Source organism: Macrobrachium rosenbergii, unplaced genomic scaffold, assembly GCF_040412425.1.
Source record: "Macrobrachium rosenbergii isolate ZJJX-2024 unplaced genomic scaffold, ASM4041242v1 171, whole genome shotgun sequence".
NCBI classification, from domain to species: domain Eukaryota; kingdom Metazoa; phylum Arthropoda; class Malacostraca; order Decapoda; family Palaemonidae; genus Macrobrachium; species Macrobrachium rosenbergii.
Window position 1 is genome coordinate 2105938 of NW_027100729.1, and position 21798 is coordinate 2127735.

Consider the following 21798-nt stretch of genomic DNA (forward strand, 5'->3'; position numbering starts at 1 on the left):
CCCTTTTATATTATTTATTTATTTAGCTAACTACTTCATTTTTTATGTACTCTTTTCCCATTCTTTCTCAGCCTGGAGAAGAACCCAAAAGAGTTCAGAGGTCTGGTTAAACAACAATTTATAACTAACTCAGCCATTCGTTTGAATTATAAACCCCACTACGTTGTCTCTCGATCCTCCCTGGCCTCTCTCTCTCTCTCTCTCTCTCTCTCTCTCTCTGCTGAAGGGAGGTTCTGTTTCTGTCTCATTCTACGAGTATAAATCAATACATACATACATACACATACGCGCAAACACACACAAATATATAGCATATATATATATATATATATATATATATATATATATATATATATATATATATATATATATATATATATATATATATATATATATATATATATATATATATCCTTGTGATGGTATAACGCTATTGTTTAATTTGAGTTTTATACATTATCATCTACAGTACTAACTAAGCAGATCTCTCTGCATTCTGTGCATCATATGTACAGACATCAGTATCATCTGAATTTTCATCTTGTAGTATCACAGAACCTATCTCTGTCATTTTCTTAGGTTGCCTAACAGCAACACCTCATTGAGATACTTCTTCCGTATCTTCTCTTATTATTAAGTGACTACAATCTATTAGCGTCAGGATCGTCAGGTTGGGAAAAGAACTAAGTTCTTCGGAGGTATCTACTTGTCGTGCACTTGAGTTATCAGGTTCATACCTGCTATCTGAGAATTCCTCCTGAGTGGCTTCTAGGCTTTTAAAAGTAGTTTGTCTATCTTCTTCTATTTCTTCTATCATTGAATTTCTACACACTGTCCTACCCAAGAAGCATTAAATTCTATTTCTATCTGTTGGATGTTCATTTCTTCAGATGAGGCTGTCTCAGGTAAAGTGATCAAGTTTATCTGGAAACTGTTCCTCTTCTTCAAGAGTACATTTCTATCAATTTCCTTGATAGTTACTCTTCCATTGCTACAATCTAGTGTAATTCCACATCTTTTCTAGCCTGAAGGAAAATAGAGCTTGAGCTGGAAAATATTTCTCTTCCAACACCACAAACTTCTTCCCCTATATTTCTTATTTTAGAATTTACTTAAATTGACATTGCCTATAGCCCTTATTTGCTTTCCAGCGATCCCCTTTATGGTCCTATAGATTCTCTCATTTGAGAAAGCCTACAACTCCATATGTTTTATTAAAGTGCCTTTATCTATGATACTTACAGTACTGCCTGTATCCAACAATATGGAACTTGTGTACACCTTCTAAGTGTACTTGTATGATAGGCAACTCCTTCCTGACACGTAATAAAATTCTTTTACAGAAACACTTATTTCATTACTTCGAGTAATGTCTGTTGTGGGACACATCCTTATTCACTGTCACTATTTCTTTCTGTAAGGATGGACCTTTCTGCTGCACTCTCAGATTGTCACTGAGAATCCCTTTGATTTGAAGTTATCAGGAGTGTATTTTAATATTAGCTGAGTACTTTGGTTATTTTGAGACCCCTGAGAATTTCCCTGTTTGTTGTACCAACAGTTTTGGATCAAATGTCCTGTCTTATTGCAATTCGAACACCATTTGTTTCTTCTACAATTCTGGGTTGTATGGTTGTTATAAACCACAATTTCCACAACTTTGTTCTCATTTGGCTGAACTGTATCATTATTCCCTGAATTTTGGCCTGACTAGCTCCTCTGTCCAGGAGTCCTGTTATTTCACTGTTACTCATTAGTTCCAGTGGTATTCTAATGTTACCTGTTTGGCGGCCTACCTTGATTGTTTCATTGATTGATTAAATCTCCTATTGTTGTTCCACTACTTATCACAACGAATTTTATTTCCTGATACCTAGACCTAGCTTGCCCTGATTGGTTTCTATTGACTGATTGCTATTATTTCTGTTTCACTTCAGCTATTTATTCCTGCAATCACCATTACTATGAATTGTTTACTTTCCTTTCATACATCAAAGTTTGTACAATTCTCCATCATTTGGCCTATCACAGTACTTCTTAAGGCTACTTTTTCTTCCTTACCCAAAGCATCGTAGATTGGTCTGGCATATATATATCTATACCTTGATATACTAGCCAAATCTGTTTCCATCATCATCACCATCCTTCCTTCCAACAACAATTCCTACAGCTTTCATATCTGTCGTCACTCTATCTATAGCTTCTTACTCTAGTGGCTAAACTATGATTACCTCATATTTCTGATGATGGAAAGTTCCTATGTTATACCATGGATCTTTCTTGTGCTTCTTGGTTGCCAAAATTGTAAACACTGTTTCTTAAATTCCGTTAAACAGAGTAATATTCCTGTAAGTACTGAATGCAAAACTGTGTGCATCACCATGTTCCATACTAACATACAAGAGTGCTTCATCTATTTTCTTTCTCTCATATCTGTATACCAGCAGCTGAAATCGCTTTCTGTGTCTGCTATCCTTCGATTTACACCATTTTCTAATCTACTTTTATCTACATTACTTGGGTCTACTGTTCCACAAATCTAGTGGCTTGTTATTACGGCGGCTTGGTGCCATGTTGTTATTTCTAGGTACTAAATGGAAGTTATTGGGTTAGTGGTTAACCGAAGGGCGAAGGCACTCGGTAACTATGGGGACCTTGACCATGAGAACGTCTGGTTCAGATACAGGATCAATTGGTCTAGAAAGTCGTTCAGGTACAGGTCTTAGGTTATATGGAGTCTGGTCTTCGCTTCTTGTCTGTTGCAGTCGGGCGATAACTTCGTCCAAAGTGTTATTCATATTAATTCATAAAATATTCAATGATTCCAAGAATGAAAAATTGAAAAAATTAATTTGAGAATCAGGTACTTACTTCCAATTGCATGTTTGCTGAGTTGACTGTATCCTTCTATACAAAAATTCAAATTTTTCCTAACTCCATTCTCATAGGACTCTCTCACAATCTGAAAAAGTCTGATATTAGTCTTATGTATACAATTGTTTGGGTTCCATTGCAAATAAGGTACACAAGTGCTTAACAATAAAATTTATTATGATAGAATGACAAACAGAATTGTCTCTATCACTTCAGGTGAACGAAAATTCTATTTCGTAAAAAAAATTACTAAAGGTGAGAAAAAAATTATTTCCTCTGTACAACAATAAGGAAAATTCTTCAGAATATTATTCAAAAGAAAATAATTTATTTAAATTATTTGTTTAAAAAAATTATTTGTGCACTGCAGGGAAAATAATTATATAAAATTACGCGCACAAAAAAATTTAATTATTCACAGAAAAAAATTTCTCTTGATAATTCCCCTGATACTAGGAATGGAATGCTTTCATTATTCAATTAGCTTCGTGTCGCCTGCAATTTGAAGATCGCGCTGATTGCACTTGAGCGCAATTTGTCGTTAGCATCCAGCGATATTCACACAGCTCGGCCGACTTCCAGTCCAAAATCAAGGAATTTATGAAGAAAATCGAATCCTTCCAAAATCGTTGATTGAAGGCGCTACCTTTCGAGAGGCGGTTATCAACGCGTTGATTTCTAAACTTATCGCCGTTCCGAATTCACTCTTTCGTCGCCGTCGTCCGCTCCTCATTCGTCGCCGTCGTCGTCACTGCTCTGCTACCGCTAAGGCTAAGTCTCCTTTAGCGACCAAAATTTTGGAATTTCAGTATTTAAGTCTGTACACGATAGAAAAGTTCACTGAACTGACGCAGATGGCAAGCGACTTCATACGTCCGCCAACACAGTTTGTTTTCGTCTTCCGCTTCGCGACGGCGCAGTATAGCGAGTTGCTGATTCTTTCTTTCGTAAATTTCTGTTTTTCTTACAAAAAATCACCGCTGTTCTATGCCGCATTATTACTATTGTTCTTATTATTATGTTCATATACAATTACAAACTGAATTTAATATCTTATGAATGTTCGGAAGTTTCAAACTAGGCAGATTTACCGCCGTCAATTTTTCATTCCGATCGACGCAAAAAAGATTCACTGCTTCTTGAATATTTCGTTCTGCTTGCTTCTGCTACAGTAGTTGATGTTGTATTGGTGTTTCTAAAGGAAGACCGTCTTGAGATTATTTGCGCTACAACGAGAGTTAGTTTCAGCGCCGTCACTGCTCACTCTCTGTAAATTTCAGGGCCGTGAACTTTAATGTTTTTCAAAATGTGCGCTGGGCGAAATCCCACCGCCGCTACCAATTATGGTGTTATGGGTTTAGTGTTTTTCTTTGTTTTTGTGTTTTGCGTTGCACCATATGAACGACCGTGTCTGTAGATCACTTGATAGTAAACGCAGGACCTGCAAGTTAGGGGTTGAAATTTTCTATTAATATTTTCTACTTCAGGAGGGTAAGTATCTGCCGGCACGGTTTTTCATAAGTTTTATTACAAAACAAATTCCTAATTATTTCACACGGCCAGTCACACTGGACTTAAAATTTCTTTGATGTTAAGAGAGGAGCGAGTACACAATCCATCCAATTTGGTTTTCTAAGTAACTCTCCTAAAATTGATCAGAATGAACTTGACCTATGTTGAATAAAACTCCGCCTCCTTGAGGACGTCTACTTTACTCTAATGGTTCAATCTAACCCCACTTTTGGCAAGTGACAAATCAGGTCAATTTGCTGACCTTTTCACTTAGTCTATCCTCTAACTCCTCCTTCCTTTCCCACTCTTGGAGGTTTGTTGTTGGGGTCTTCAATTCTCCCATTTGGTCCCATGACTCATCATTTTAAAACTATCAATATCGTGTCTCTCTTCATAACCTGACTAGTGAATCTCATACTTGTTCACTGCATAACATATATATATATATATATATATATATATATATATATATATATATATATATATATATATTTCTGTGTGCTTGTATGTGTATGTATGTATGTATATACTACATAGAGTAGAGAGAGAGAGAGAGAGAGAGAGAGAGAGAGAGAGAGATAGAGAGAGGAGAGAGAGAGAGAGAACCAGGGAGGACTGGAGAGACATAAAATTGGGGGTTATAGATCAAACTAACATATACATATATGTTTGTGTGTGTGTGTGTGTGTGTAGAGAAAGAGTATATATATATATATATATATATATATATATATATATATATATATATATATATACATAAATTACTTGTTTTATAACAAACGAACTCACCCCAGTTGATCTCATACAATTTACCAGTGTTCGCTGAAGTAAAATCAACTGAAATATAGGTTTTTAATTCTTTCTGGGCCCTTTCACTTCAAAGAACACTGCCGACTTCACACCCACATAAGACACAAAATATTCACTTATAAACATGTGCATAATATTTGCTGAGTTTGATAAAAATAATTAAAAAAACAAAATCTTCAAACTTTTGGCTTTATCCAGGTAACCACTCCATGAATTAAATGGTATTCTATACAGCTGAATCAACAAATTTCTGGCTTTTCACTTAACCTTTCGTAATTCTGATACAAGCCCAAGGTCTGGGCATAATATCACCCATGACTGACAAAAGCCATTTTGGCCCAAGGTTTGGATTACGTGATGCATTCATTCCCCTGAGTTACCTGAGGACGGAAATGGAAAGTAGGCAGTGAACTTGCGGCTCTGTATGTGTGTGCGTGTGTGTGTGTGTGCGTGTGTGTGTGTGCATGGAAGAGCGAGAGTGAGAGCTGGAATACAAGAGAAGAAAATATTCATTGACTCTTTAGCAGAGGAAAGGCAAATATATATTACCCTGAACTCAAGGTGAGACGAAAACTGAATTTTCATTTTTTAATGCTGACATTTTCCGGTGTCTCAGGAAGGATTTGTGCACTCAATAAAAAATATAATACAACGTAGGAAAATCCCTTTGTGATTCTCTGCCTTTATCTGGGAAGGCAAAGCAGGTTAATAAAAGAGAGATTTATTTCTCTTGGAATAGCGAGCGTTGGATTCTTACTGGTGAAATTCTCTACAGCTTTGGTGGATGTTTATTTGTTTTGACAAACAAAAGTGCTTTTGTAAAGGCAGAAGGAGGTCCCCAAAATAATGGGTTTATTGGCCTTTTTACTTATATATATATATATATATATATATATATATATATATATATATATATATATATATATATGCATATGGTGTATGCATTGTGAACACGCAGTTGTAAATAATTATAAATGCCTAGAATCTTCATTATGTCTGTTTGCTAAAAATATATAATTCAGTTTTCATAATTTACTTACATTTTACCTAGTTATTAATTTATTAAAAAAAAATTTTTTTAATAAGTGAGATCTCTTCTTCGGTATTTCCTTGACCTCCCTCTTACACCTCCCTAATGAACACCTACTGGAAGCTTGAATTTCAGATCAATGTCCCCTGTGGTGGTTTTGTCGCATAAGTGACAAGGGTTCCATCTTCTGAATAATAATACACAATAATAACACACAACACAATAATAATAATAATAATAACATTAATAGGTTTTATTGAATATTATTGTTAAATAGCTGCATTTGTTTTGTAGAAGACTTTTCATTTTCTACTTCTTCTTCAGGAGTGTGTTACCTTCAGCTCGCTTCATATTTAAACATTACTGGGAAAGTCGTACCTGATTCTGCTCTTTATTTATACAGTTGGTTCGCCACTGTTGAAGCCGCGCGTTTCACAGACTTCAACAGTTTCAGCGGAAAGGTAGACCGGGCGTATCAGGTCCTTCCAATTATACGGGTTTCAGCGGGGCGGCGGGGTCGATGGCGAATTTCGATTGTTGCAGTCAGCGAATGCCACGCCACAGAAGCTGACCTCATTGCATCTTCGCACCTGGGAATGTCATTCACCTGTACTTCATTGTCGCGGGTGACGTCACGCCGGCCGACATTTGTTATTAAGCGTGATTACGTCATTATTCATTCTTTCTGTCGTAGTCGGGGTCAAGCAATGGCCACGTACTAAATTTCGTCCAGATATGTCAAGTGGTTACTATACAAGCTACAAAGGGAAGGGGGATTTGGTAAGGGAAGGGGAAGGGGATGGTAGAATGGGAAGGAGAAGGAGGGTACAGGTTTGAAACCTACCCTATTATCTAGGTTTGGAGTCATTCCTACGGGCATGGTGGATGGGCAGGGGCTAAGGGCTTTGGAGGTCTGTGATTGGTGGAAAAGGGAAATATGGGCCAAAAACAGGCGGGTGGTGGACGGGGGGGTGGGGGTTTGTGGTGGGGGGAATGGGGGTTTGGCAGCATAGATAGATAAATAGATAGATAGATAGACAGATAGAGCGCCAACAACATGGAGGAGTGGCGATGACCTCCCGGCCGAGCGCGTGACCTCAGGCGGCCATATTGGGAGGTCTCGGTCAAGCTCATAATTATCATTATTCTTACTATATTATCGTTTTTATCTTTTTTATTATTTCATTATTATCTTATTTTTTTTATTATTATTATTATTATTATTATTATTATTATTATTATAATTTGGCAGCAGACCCTCTTTTAAACAGGTTCTATTGAATATTATTGCTGCTTCAGCTGCATTTATTTTGTAGAAGACTTTTTCTATTTTCCTTATTGCGGACTTCTCTTCAGTGGAGGTGCGTGCTAACAGCTCGCCTATATTTGTCATTTCATGGGGGAAAAGTCAAAATCTGGATTCTGCTTCTTTATATATTCTATACAGTTGGTTCTATACAATTGTTGCCGCGACGCGTTTCGACAGACTCTTCTGTCATTCTCCAGCGGGAGCTAGTAGAACACCCGCCAAATCCAACGAATACCTGAAAACGACAACCCTGAGAATGGAGATGCCCCTGATGAGCGAGGCGCCCTTCGAGACAATCCCCCGACTACGACAGAAAGAGTAGATAATGACATCATTCATCCACAGCCCAATAGCAGCCAAACTACCGATGATGTCAGCCGGCATGACATCATGCAACGGCAGGCCAATGGGAACGCTGGAATGAATGACATTCCCAGGTTGCGAAGATCTGTCAGGATCGAGCTTCGCCGCAGAAATTTGGCTTGAAGTTCGCTGACTGCAACCAATCAGAATTCGCCATCCATGACCCCCCGCTGAAGCCCGTGTATAAATTCAGAAGGACCTATGCAATCTGCCAGTCCTCTACTAGCTCCCGCTGGAGAATGACAGAAGAGTCTGTCGAAACACGTCGTGGCAACAATTGTATAGAACCAACTGTATAGAATATATAAAGAAGCAGAATCCAGATTTTGACTTTTCCCCCATGAAATGACAAATATAGGCGAGCTGTTAGCACGCACCTCCACTGAAGAGAAGTCCGCAATAAGGAAAATAGAAAAAGTCTTCTACAAAATAAATGCAGCTGAAGCAGCAATAATATTCAACAGAACCTATTATTATTATCATTATTATTATTTGACCCAATTACACAGAGAAAAATGACCTTGCAAAAAGAGGTTGGTCTAAGCACTCCAGCCATTGTGGTCAAGGCCTAAGCATCTGCCCTTGGATCTAAGCAGTGTCTAGCATAAATTGTCCCTGTAAATTACAGGACTTTCTTTACATACAGTCCCTAAACACTAACTAAAGAGTATTGTACAGTCACTAAACACTAAACACTAACAATCACAAAACACCTACATTCACAAACACTCACACTTACTAGACACTCACACTCACTAAACACTCACACTTACTGCATACTCACACTCAATAACACTAAACACTCACTGAATACTCAACACTCACTAGGCACTCACTGTAAACTAAACTCTCATAAAGCACTAAACACTCACTATACACTAAACGCTCAGTAAGCACTAAACACTCACTATACACTAAATGCTCATAAAGCACTAAACACTCACTATACACTAAACGCTCATAAATACTCACTGTACTCCAAATAGTACACATTCACTTAATTCTAAACATTCATTAAACACTAAACACTAACTAAGCACTCACTAAGCACTAACTATACACTAACCACTTACTAAGTACTCACTATACACTAAACACTCACTAAGCATTTGCTAAGCACTCACTATACACTAAACATTCACTAAGTACTCACTATACACTAAACACAAACTAAACATTCACTAGGCACTCAGTATACACTAAACACTCACTAAACCCTAAACACTCATTAAACACTAAACAGCCAATGAACATTTACTAATCACTCATTAAACACTCACATACTAAGCATTCACTAAACACTGACAGTCACAAGACATTCACTAAATACTCACTAAACATTCACCGAATCTTACACACTAAACATTCATTAAACCCTACCATTCACAAAACATTCGCTAAACCCTAAACACTCACTAAACATTCACTAAACCCTAAACACTCACTAAACATTCACTGAATACTTACACACTAATCATTCAGTAAACACTAACATTCACAAGACAATCACTAAACACTCACTAAACATTCACTGAATACTTACCCACTAAACATTCACTAACATTCACTAAACCCTAAAGACTCACTAAACATTCACTGAATACTTACACACTAAACATTCACTAACATTCACAAAACATTCACTAAATCCTAAAGACTTACTAAACATTCACTGAATACTTATGCACTAAACATTCACTAAACCCTAAAGACTCACTAAGCTTTCACTGAATACTTACACACTAAACATTCACTAACATTCACAAAACATTCACTAAACCTAAACTGAACATACACTAAACACTTACTCATAAACATTCACTCAACACTTCCTCACTAAACCCTAAACATTCGCTAACCACTTACCCATTAAACAGTAACAAGAAAAAAAGATTCATAACTGCACTGAGCCCCTGTTCAATTTGCGGGTTACCAGACCTTTCAAGATGGCCGCCACAAGGCTCTGCAGCACCACCCTGGTGGGCGAAGACCGCCCAAGAACTACGTAGTACTGGTATAGAGATCGCCACTCCAAGTATATATACCCTCTACGGCTGGCAGACGGCCAAGGAATGGCCAACTGGATTTGGGTGGCCCTAGGTGGTCGTTCTAGAGGCCGAAAGGTGTTTTGGGTGATAAAGTGGGCCAAAATTAGGAAATGGCACCAATATCGGACTTTGGGCATTCAGGGCATTTGTGGCTAGGCCCTTAACCCAACCTAACCTAAGCAAAATGTTGCTTCCTTCCCTTTCTCCAGTCTCCTCCATCCATCAATCTGTTCCCTTCCTCCAATTCCTCAAATTCTCTCTGGTTCCTCCTCCTCTAATTGATCTCATCATGAGTAGTCAAGTCAAAGCTGATATTAACAATGCTTCTCTCGTTATCATCATTACTGATGTTTCTCTTGTTCTACTTCCTGGTCTTAACTGCTGTTATTCTTTTCTCCTCCTTAGGTTGTCTCTTCTTCTTGAAGTCTTTTGCAAGAGGAAACAAGGAAAGGCGCACAAGTATAGACTCTATCTCTCTCTCTCTGTCCATTGGCCTCCCAGTGTTATTGAGGAAACATGGCTTCCTCCTCAGGATCAATTTATTCTCCAGATACTCTTAAGTCTATGAGGCATTACCATTTTGTGAGGCACTGGGGGAAGGAAGTGGTTTATAAAATATACAACCTATGCTTCCTTGAAGGACAAAACAAGAGAATCCGAGAGATTCTCGAAGACAGCCAAGTTCCACTAAAAGGGAAAAAAAGTCCTTTCAACCCCAGGAAATCCAAAATCTTACAGATAAGCCTCCAGAAGATCTGGACATCACAGTGATGTACAAAATCTGCCAAGCTCTTTGGGAGAAGGGAGTGAATGACCCTGGTGTGAAACCAGAGGATTAGTGAAAAAAATCAAAGATGAGAGCAAAATTGTTAGCTATGAAGTCACTTATATGTCAGACACTGATTTGGAAAGTATACTCAGAGACTTTCAAGCAACACTCAAGGAAACGCTTGAGAAAAACAAAGTCTCTCTTTCCAAAACACAGTGCTGACATTGATCTGCTTAAAGCAGAGATCCAAAATGCTGTTCCAAAGCTCCAAGAAAAGATCCGTGAGAAATATGATTCCTCAAACCCTCAGGATGTACAAAGGCTGAAAGAAGAACTAAAAGAGTTTGGGAGTGAGCTTTTTGACATGATACAAGAATCCTCTGAAGCAGAACTCCTGTCTCTTAATGAACGCCTCTGTCAGATTTTGCCCTACGACTGGCTTGCTCAGTATGGTACTACAGATCCTGGTAACATCATGGTCTCTTTACAAGTGGTGGATGATCAGGAGTTAAATAAAGGTCCCCATGGCAATAAAAGTGTAAATCAAAAAGAAATCCTCAACAAAGACAAAATGGGAAAAGACCCTGAAGTTGTGATTTTATCTGGTGATGCAGGTTCTGGAAAGACCACAATTCTTCGTTCCTATGCTGAAGGATGGTGCAAGAAGACAACAGATATGCCAGAACTCTCTTCCTTCCCATTATTACTTAATATGCAGTTCAGGAATCATGACCATGACAACTTTGATGACTACCTTAAGAGTTTGATTCCAAAAACTATTGCTCAATTTCCTTTTGATCTTGTCAAATCGGTAGTCCTAGGGTCAAAGTGTTTGGTCTTATGTGATGGCTATGACGAGTACAACATCAATTCAAGAAAACTTTTCGGAAATATATTAGCACTTGCTTCAAATAAGATGAAGTTTGTTGTCACAACACGTCCAGGGAATACAGAGGAACTAACAAAAATTGTGAACCAAGGAAAACGTTCCAGAATCAACCTCAAAGTTTCAGGTCTTCAGAAAAAGGATATGAAATTGCTTGCAGAAAAGCTCATTGGCCACCTGATGAAAGATGATGACGTCACCCAACAGGAGCAAATGAAGAAAGAACTGCTTCAGAAAATAGCAAAAATGGAAACTGGCACTAGAGACATCCTGCAAACCCCACTGTATTTTAACCTGTTCATTCTCCTTTACATTGAGTGTCCAGAATTAAGGGATGAAATGAGCACCAGGTCATCAGTCTACTTACAGCTGAGACAGCACAAGATCAAGAGAATCTCCGACAAGACAGGAATCTCTGAAAAATCACTGGAGGAATTTGATGCACTGTGCAGAAAATGGTCTCTAAAGTATTGCATTGAGGAAAAATATGAATGGTCTGAGGCAGATGTAAGAAGCTTCAAAATGGAGATTAATTCTCCAGAGCTACTTCAAAACTTTGAAGCCATCATGTCATCCTATTTCTCCATAAAGAACACAAAGAAGCAACAGGAGATTGTAAAGGTATACTGCCACAGACACAGAAGTGAGCAGGAGTTTGCAGCTGCAGGCAGCATCTGTGATGACATCATCACATCGATTGGAAGGAGGCCGCAAGGAGGAGGAAACTTCATTCGAGATTTGCTGCAGGCAAAAGGATTATGGGACGGAAGAGATCTAAAACAGTTATTTAGGAAATTCAGAGGAGTCCTCGCCTTCATAACAGGAATCATTTACAGTACTGAGAGAGTGGTGCTTTATGATACAATACGTGAATTAATTGAACTCTATGTATCATGCTGCCTCTTATGATTGATGATGATGATGATGATAAGGATGATGATGATAAGGATGATGATGATAAGGATGATGGTGATAATGATGATGATGATAATGATGATGGTGATGATAATGATGGTGATGATGATAATGATGATGGTGATAATGATAATGCTGATGATGATAATGATGATGGTGATAATGATAATGCTGATGATGATAATGGTGATAATGGTGATGCTGATGATGATAATGATAATGATGATGGTGATGATGATGATGGTGATGATGATAATGATGATGGTGATAATGATAATGCTGATAATGATGATGGTGATAATGATAATGCTGATGATGATAATGATGATGGTGATACTGATGATAATGGTGATGATGATGGTGATAATGATGATAATGATGATGCTGGTGATGATGATAATGATGATGGTGATGATGATGATGATGATAATGATGATGGTGATAATGGTGATGTTGATGATAATGATGATGGTGATGATGATAATGACTGTACACAAGATATCCTTTCGGATATATTATTTGAAACCAGACTGGACCCATATGTTCTGGAATTACTTGTGTCAGAGATGGAGAGAGGACTTGCTCTGAGGAACAGCGTAACATTCAAAGAACCCAAGAGTCTTTATGTCCTTCCGTTCTTACTGCGGAGATTGAGGCCCAGAGAGATTGTACTGAAATTTCGACATTCAGAAGTATCAAAAAATTTTTCAGCACTCAACAAAACTCTGGGGTCTGCGTCTCGGTCGAGGAAGATGATTTATATCCGGATGGATCTAAGTGAATTCAAACAGCTCGCAGGACAGGAGGAGGTTTTGTATCCAGTGGATTATTTACGTAAGTAGGAACTTCTCCTTCAACCTTTGCTTCCTTAAAGTACTGAAACCTTCAGCCATAACTCAAATTACTTTTAGCTTTTGAGTTATTCTCTGTTTCTTCTTCTTCTTTGGTAATGACCTCCTCCTCCTCCCTCCTCCTCCTCCTCATGAGTCGTTTGTGTAGAGCAACTCTGAGGAAGAAGAAGAAGGAGAAGAAGAAGAAGAAGAAGAAGAAGAAGAAGAAATGGCAGTGAAATGCTTGTTTTCTTTTTAAGAGATTTTAAAGAGTTATGTTAATTCATCGGCATGTGTGTGTTTCCCTGTCTCACTATACATATCTTATAGTGTATTTTTATATATATATATATATATATATATATATATATATATATATATATATATATATATATATATATATATATATATATATATATGTTGTAATATAACAATCAAAACAGCAACAGTTTTGTTATACTGTTTTTCTTCAGTATAGTCAGTCATTATCATTATTATTATTATTTTCTGTCGTTGTAGATGACAATATTAATAACATCTCAAAAATTCCTCTCATTTGTTTCATCCCACAGGATTGGACGTTAGGGAGGATGGATACGAAGAGTTAGAGAGCCTTCATCACCCCTTCTCTCTCTTGACCTCTTCAGCAGATGAACTGAGATTAAGATACTTCATGTTTTATGCTCCTGAGGATCGCATTGCCCAGGTCATGAACAGGACTTTGGCTCCCACAAGCAGGGTGGGAGGAGGAGCCACTGATTTAGTGATACAGTTCATGAGAGGTGAGTATCCGTACCATCTAAAGTCAACCGTCACTCAAGAAACTGTTCCTGTTCCTTTCCCTCCTTCTTTCCTCCTCCTCTTCCATTATGAATAGAATGAAAAGAAGAAGAACAAGAGTAGCAGGAGGAGGAGAATGAGAAGAAGAAGAGGCCAGGAAAAGGAAGACTTTATATATATATAATGGTGAATAATAAGAGTTTTGAAAGTCTTCACTACATTTTATGCTATTTCTGTTTTCACATATATTTCCTCTCAATTATCATAGCACTGTGATTCTCCTCAGTCAGTGTTTATACATATATACACAGGAATATATCTATATATATGTATATATATCCATATCAGTATCTATGTATATACAGTGTATATACAGATATATATATTTATATATATATATATATATATGTATATATATATATATATATATATATATATATATATATATTATATATATATATATATATATATATATATATATATATATATATATATATATATATATATATATATATATATATATATATATATATAGAGAGAGAGAGAGAGAGAGAGAGAGAGAGAGAGAGAGAGAGAGCACTTACAGAGAGTTGAATTGCAGCCTTCGTCGCCATGGCAATGCATCTGATGAAGTCACACACACGTGATCAGAATGTGATAGCCGATTCCATCCCCACCCCTCTCCCTCCCCTCCCACCTCCCCACCCCACCCACCAATTTCTGATTTTCTCTCAAGAGTCGAGAATTTTTTCTACACCTAAACATTGACTTTGACCTAAACCTAAACGTTGAAACCTAAAGTTATTTATTTATGTAGAGCAACTCTGAAGAAGAAGAAGAAGAAGAAGAAGAAGAAGAAGAAGAAGAAGAAGAAGAAGAAGAAGAAGAAAGGAAAGTAGCATTGTCACTGTATAGCCTCTTTCTCTTGATCAGAGATCTTAAATAAAGTGATGTCATTACTTTGGCATCTGTTTCTCTCTCTCTGCCTCACTATATATATATATATATATATATATATATATATATATATATATATATATATATATATATATATATATATATATATATATGTGTGTGTGTGTGTGTGTGTGTGTATGTAGGTATATATGTATGTGTGTGTGAGTGTTGAGGAAGAGTGAGTGAGAGGAAGTAAAGTGTTTTTTTTTTTTATCTTTTATTATAAAAATACAATTACATTTCAATAATTTACATTGAGTAATTCTTGTAATACAAAAATATAAATATAAACTTAGACAACATTTTGCTACAAAATAATGCAAATCAAAATCAAAACTTATAATTTAAAAATTCTTTGGTTACATACTTGGAAATATTGCTTGTATATCTACATTTAATATACATCCTTTGTGATTCTAGTTCATTTTTCAACAAATCAATTATATTTTGGCAGCTATTGTTGTGTTTGTAACACATCCACAAACAGTACAAATAGCTGGTGATCAATAAAATGGCTGTGTTTTTATCAACGTTTGATTTCCCTACTATATCATAGAATAATAGTTTTAATAAACTATAATTATTTAGGTGTTAATATCCTGCCATTTTTGTCTTTCCTCAGATCTTGACGTGGAGCTTCTACTCCAGCTGCTGATTCTTCCGCCTTTGAGGAATTGGTTATTTGGCCGCATCCTGATACAACGATTGATGATGTGGAAGAACTGAGGACGATCTGCAGGGGCAGAGGAATTCAAACATTATCTGTTTCTTGTCCTTAACTTATCCTTGTGGATGCTGATATTGAATAATAAGAAGAAGAAGGAGAGAAGAAAAACAATTGCTGTTGTTTCTTGTGAAGATCTTTTGGTAAAGTGCAAATGGCGCCTTTTGTCCCAAGTCTCTTTTATTCCTTTAGTGTCTTTATTCTTTGTTTAGAGAGAGAGAGAGAGAGAGAGAGAGAGAGAGAGAGAGAGAGAGAGAGAGAGAGAGAGAGAGAGAGAGAGAGAGTACGTTCAATATTAAGACCTGTATTGGTCTATCCTTCACTGCACCTCTCTCTCACTCTCTCTAAGGGTGGCCTCACAGGAAAAATGAGAGATTATTCACTGCCTCATTCATACCCCCACTGCTGAATAAGGGAGGAGGAGGAGGAGGAGGAGGAGGAGGAGGAGGAGGAAGAATAAGACTTCCATATTACAAGTCACTGAATACACCATTATATACCCTTCCATTTCAACACCTCCCCCTCTCCCATCCCCCTCCCTAACACTTTCTAGGCCCTCCTCCCTTAGTCTCCCATTCTTCCCACATAACCAAGCCTCCTGAAAGAAGCACTCTGCTCCATCTTTTGTGTGCTTCTGTTATGCTGTACTGCTGTCACTGAAAGGAAAGGAAAGGAAATGTTTCTTTCTCTCTGATGTGTCAAAGTGTTGATTTCAAATGAGTGGATAAATAATTAAGATAAATACTTTATTCAAATGTTTAATTGTATTAATATTAAGGCCATAGTCAACAGGGATCTCTCCTGACATAAATAGAGAACTATTAATTCAAGTTATGCTGTTCTATACATATATGCATTGTCATGTTTGCTTATCAGTAAGGATCAACTTCAAGAGTTTTAGACATATATATATATATATATATATATATATATATATATATATATATATATATATATATATATATATATATATATATATATACTGGATGACTCAAAATATGAAGTCAGACACACAAGGCTTGTGGGTCTGAGGGTGTCTCTCCTGGTGTTCTGAAATTGCTCCCAGTACAGAGGATATATATAATATTAACTCTTGTTGTATTCTCCTATGCTTTATCTACGTCTTCTGCCTCGCATCCTAATTTGTGGCCCATTGCCAAAATGTTGTTGCCCATTGCCAAAATGTTGTTGTTGGCCAATCTTCCAAGTATTGGGGACATTTTCGGGTCATCGTCATGCGTCAGAACAGTGTCAAATAATCCTCTAAATTCTGTCTACACACAGATGAGGAAATGACTAAGAACTGCTGGATATTGTTATCATTTGTGAGTTTGCTTTTGTTCTCTAGAATATAATAAATATGTCTCTCAGCTTCCTTTGTGTTGTTTTGCAGGGAAGAAAGTAGAGTAGTGGTCATTCATGAAGGTTCTGCTGAAATGTTTACACACTAAAGCTTCTTCTTCTTTATTTAGCTGCATTTCAAGCTCCACTTGTAAAGGTGGCAACGTTGAAAATGTTATACAATGTGATGTTTTTTTCACTGTTCTGCTTTGACAAGATTTTATGACTTGAGATTTATTTGTTTATCTTTTAGGTCCTTTTCTTGGACCATATTTGAGATCCTGTTGCATTTTTATAACAATAATGTTGCAGCCAATAGACTTACCTATCTATCTATCTATCAACATGGAAATACTAAAATGCCTAGGCCATGGTTTGGTGAATGTTTAAGCTTTGCAAATACACTGAATGCTTACATCGTGTGTTTTATTAGCCATGTTATGCATAGATAATTAAGTAGTTTTGGTAACAAGGTTTCATACTGGAAATGGAGAAACATTTGATTTTTGAGAATAAAATATTATGTCAACTTTATCATAATCTTTTGTGATCTGCATTTTGGTAAGGCTTCAAATGCATACAACTTACGATACTGAATGAATACGTGTATATATTGCATCTACAAACATGTAAAACAAGAAAAATGCAGCAGAAGAAAGTCATTCAAAATAATCCCAAGATTAATTCAACAGAACCACAAATGGAGTTGATGAGAATTGCAAGAAATAGGCAAAGTCAGCCAGTCAAAAGATTCAACTTGCAGAAAGTTTGATCAACTTGTCAAGAGAACAAGTATATTACCAAAATCATTTCATGATAAAAATGCATTAGTCAGTGAGTGAGTGAGTGAGTGAGTGAGACTGTTGACCTTCCAAAAGCACAGTTGAAAGAGAAGAGGCAATCAGTGAATACTGGGGAAGTGGAAGTGTGTTTTGAGTCTCAGAAGACAAAAACCTCTTTAGTTTCTTCAGATGAGAACACGTAAGCAGAAACTCTGAAATGTCAAGAGAGAGAGAGAGAGAGAGAGAGAGAGAGAGAGAGAGAGAGAGAGAGAGAGAGAGAGAGAGAGAGAGAGAGAGCTTTTCATTTTATTGAGGGGAAGGGAAAACCAATAATATATGGATGGCAAGAGGAGAAATAAAAACTTGAGGAGATGAAAGAAGAGAAAGACTCTCATGTCTAATTGAACTTGGATAATAATAATTATGGGTAGAGTTATACTGCTGTCTTCCTCCTCCACCTTTGGGGGGAGAGAGAGAGAGACAGAGAGACTGTCTGGGACTGTCTCCTCAGCAGATTCTTATAAAATAAAGTCCATGTATGGCCTGTCTATACAATTGAACAAAGGCAACAAGTGTACAGTCTTTGAAAAGGTAGGAGGAGGAGGAGGAGGAGGAGACCCATTATTAAAACAAAGAACTTTTTGAGACATGACTGGAAAAATTATGAAAAGTGACCAAGCACTGGAGTTACACAGCTCAGATGCACTTGTGAAAACGGGAAGAACTGGAATGAACTGATCAAAGGCACAGAGAAAATAAACAAACACAAACGAGGAGGAGGAGGAGGAGGAGGAGAGAGCTGTTTCAGAGTCAAACACCTGCTGCTGCTGCTGCTACTAATTGAGGCCAGTGACAGGAAGGCAGGAAGGAGGTCCAGTGTCGTACCAGATGTGTTTTGAGCAGACGATAAGCCCAGAGGAGCTGTCTTCCGGTGAGTTTTACAGCCACATTTTTCTTCTTCGTCGTTTATTGTTTTATAGAATAAATGAATATATAAATTGTGGGCTTAATTAATTAACCCATTAATGGCCAGTGGCAGGAAAGAGGTTTATACAAAATACTAAGAGGAACTTCGGAGAATCAATATATATCTTGTTGCTGCTGACTGAGGAAGAGCCATATTTTCGTAGGAGGAGGAGGAGGAGGAGGAGGAGGAGGAGGAGGAGGAGGAGGAGGAGGAGGAGGAGGAGGAGGAGGAGGAGGAGGAGGAGGAGGAGGACTCGAAGTATGAGAAGCCTCGTGTCATTTTAAACTTGAGTGGGTGAGTGAGTGAAGCAGTCAGAATCAGTAGCATCACCACCTTAGTAAACAATAGTAAGTCATCTTCTACTACTTCTTCTTACTCTGTATCTTTTAATCTATGTCTTTTACTCTATGTCTTTTACAAATCAATATGGCTGACTGCAATGCTCTAAGGATGAAGAGCCTCTTGGATTAGACATAGTGAACCCTGTAACTAACATTCTTGTGAAAGTAGACAAGAGAGAACAATTAAGTGTGGGGGATTCCTATCATTGGGCATCTCACTGGTGTGAACAGAATGACGCCTGTCCGGATTCTCCACCTGATATTTCGATGCAGTCATTTCATTCACATCTTTGCATATGTGTCACTTCACACTCCTTCATAAACTTGCACCCTTGCAATAATAGGTGCTCATAAATTTATATGAACGCGTGCACATGAGCATATAAGTTTGCACATTTGAACACATTTGAAAGCACAAGCACTTTCAGGTACAATATATATATATATATATATATATATATATATATATATATATATATATATATATATTTCTATATATATATATATTGGATTCTTAGGTATCTCAGGCCAGGTCTTGTATAATTTCTTGCAAGGGCGTTACCCACTGGGCCAACAATTGTCTAAAATATTGTATAATCTAATACAACTGCAACTGAATCTTTACCAATCTATTATTAACCACTTCTTGTATTCTTATTTTACCCAACTTCCCAACTCAGCAATCATTTAACGCAGACAACATTTCATTCGAATTATGTGCATCTACAGTAGAATAAGAGGAAATCATCAACACAGTATCACACGTGGAACAGAAATAAATTTCTGACTCACGCAGCTCGGGATCAACCCAGGTCTTCAGGTGGAAAGCAACCTTTTATCCCACTAGGCCATACAAGTCTAACATTAAACAGTTGGAAGACATACTGCATTGATATCTGGGCAAGGCTAACAATAAGCATAATTAAACAATTTCCGACTACTAAATGACCAATAGACAACATTTCATTGAATTAGGCATTTTCAGTGAAGAAAGATAGAAAATAATCAATAAAAATCACGTGTGGAACAGAAATAACGTTTTCTGACTCCGTCTGAGATAGCGAACCCAGGTCTCTCAGGTGGTCTTCAAGGAACGGAGCACTGGGCCATACAAAATTATTTGATCTTATTCTGATGGTTAAGAAATGAAATGTTGTCTATTGGGTCATTGCTGAACCTGAGGGGAAAACTCGCTGGATTTTTGGTTCATGACAGCAAATTTTCATCTGGTTCCAAGAACTTTTAGACTTATTTCATTAAATCAGTAATAATTCAAAGTGGCATCATTACGACTGAAAGATAATGGTGTTTCGTTCATAACACGTGATTGTGTTTTGAATTTCTATCTTATTCACAGAAGGCATAATAGTTGATCAAAGTCGTCTAAAAATAGCAACACAAAAAGTTAAAAACAATACCGGCGATATTCCTCCCAACATTAATGTTGCATTCAGGTTCCAAATAATGCTTTTGTGCAATTGAACGACCTGACACCTGGGTTCGATCCGTGACGAATGAAATTTATTTTGTTCCCCGTGATTGTGTGTTGACTATTTCTATCTTATTCACTCAGAGGATAACGAATGAAATGTTGTCATTGGGTCATTCTGAGTCAGTGAGTTTTGAAAACTCGCAAAATGCAATCAGTTCTTGACCACCACACGAGTCCAAAATCTCAGGTTCCAACTAATTTAGACTTTTGCCCAGTGGGTAACGCGCTTGTCTTTAACCCAGGGAAATTGGGTTCAGCTTGTGAGTCAGAAATGGATTCTGTTCCACACGTGATTGTTATTATTGATTTTATTATTATTATATATATTATATATATATATATATATTATATATATATATATATAATTAATTGCATTCTTAGTGTATCATCATAGGCCAGGTCTTGTATAATTTCTTGCAAATATGTAATCCGAGAGTCAAAAATTGTATATATTGTATAATCTAATACTAAACAAGCAACTGAATCTTTACCAATCTATTATTAACCACGTCTTGTATTCTTATTTTACCCGCCCCAACCCCCAACCCTCATTTAACGCAGATAACAGAGAATTCTAATGTACATCTACAGTAGTACCCAAAAAGGGCCTGCCCTGGAGTACCGTACTGCGTGACGTCACTAATTTATAACGACATATGGCAGCTCGGGTTTTAATCCGACTTCAGCTGCGCGCGGAGAGACCTTGTATCTCTATAGACCTTGTGAACAACATTAAACAGTTTGGAGACATACTCATTAATATCAGGAAGGACGCAACAATAAGCAAAATTAAACATTTGGAGAAAATTCATTACTACTAAATCCTAGGCCATCTCGTGAACGGAGGCATTTTCAGTAAGAAAGAAGAAAATAATAATAAAAATAAAAAAACCCACCTAACTAACGTTCAGAATCGGCACCTGTCTGAGATAGCGAGACGGCGTTCACGCGAGGTTTGTTGGTCTTCAAGGGAACGGAGCACTGAACACCTCACCTAAATTAATGATCGTTACTCTGATGGTTAAGTCTGAAATGAAACTTGGCAGAACCTGAGCGGATTTTTGGTTC

General features: G+C 37.2%; 3 protein-coding genes across 3 annotated transcripts in view; all 3 read left to right on the top strand.

Annotated features, from left to right (window-relative positions):
* The window catches only part of LOC136838168 (uncharacterized), an 864161-nt gene that overhangs the window by 71238 nt on the left and 771125 nt on the right, over nucleotides 1–21798 (top strand). The gene's annotated exons all lie outside the window — the stretch shown is intronic.
* Nucleotides 10350–17565, top strand: LOC136838182 (uncharacterized). The gene is made up of 3 exons (XM_067103057.1): nucleotides 10350–13350; nucleotides 13919–14128; nucleotides 15706–17565. Exons 1-3 carry the CDS (start codon nucleotides 12495–12497, stop codon nucleotides 15807–15809), a joined length of 1170 nt encoding a protein of 389 aa, XP_066959158.1. The 5' UTR covers nucleotides 10350–12494; the 3' UTR covers nucleotides 15810–17565.
* On the top strand, nucleotides 10801–12443 carry LOC136838141 (NLR family CARD domain-containing protein 4-like). The gene is made up of 2 exons (XM_067102993.1): nucleotides 10801–12348; nucleotides 12438–12443. The coding sequence occupies exons 1-2, from the start codon at nucleotides 10801–10803 to the stop codon at nucleotides 12441–12443; spliced, it is 1554 nt and encodes a 517-aa protein (XP_066959094.1).

Bases quoted from the DNA above. Each gene is read 5' to 3' on its own strand.
- LOC136838182 (XM_067103057.1), top strand. From the start codon at position 12,495: ATGCTGCCTCTTATGATTGATGATGATGATGATGATAAGGATGATGAT. The intron at 13,351-13,918 runs GTAAGTAGGAAC...TTCATCCCACAG, and splicing joins GTATCCAGTGGATTATTTAC to GATTGGACGTTAGGGAGGAT. The intron at 14,129-15,705 runs GTGAGTATCCGT...GTCTTTCCTCAG, and splicing joins AGTGATACAGTTCATGAGAG to ATCTTGACGTGGAGCTTCTA.
- LOC136838141 (XM_067102993.1), top strand. From the start codon at position 10,801: ATGAGAGCAAAATTGTTAGCTATGAAGTCACTTATATGTCAGACACTG.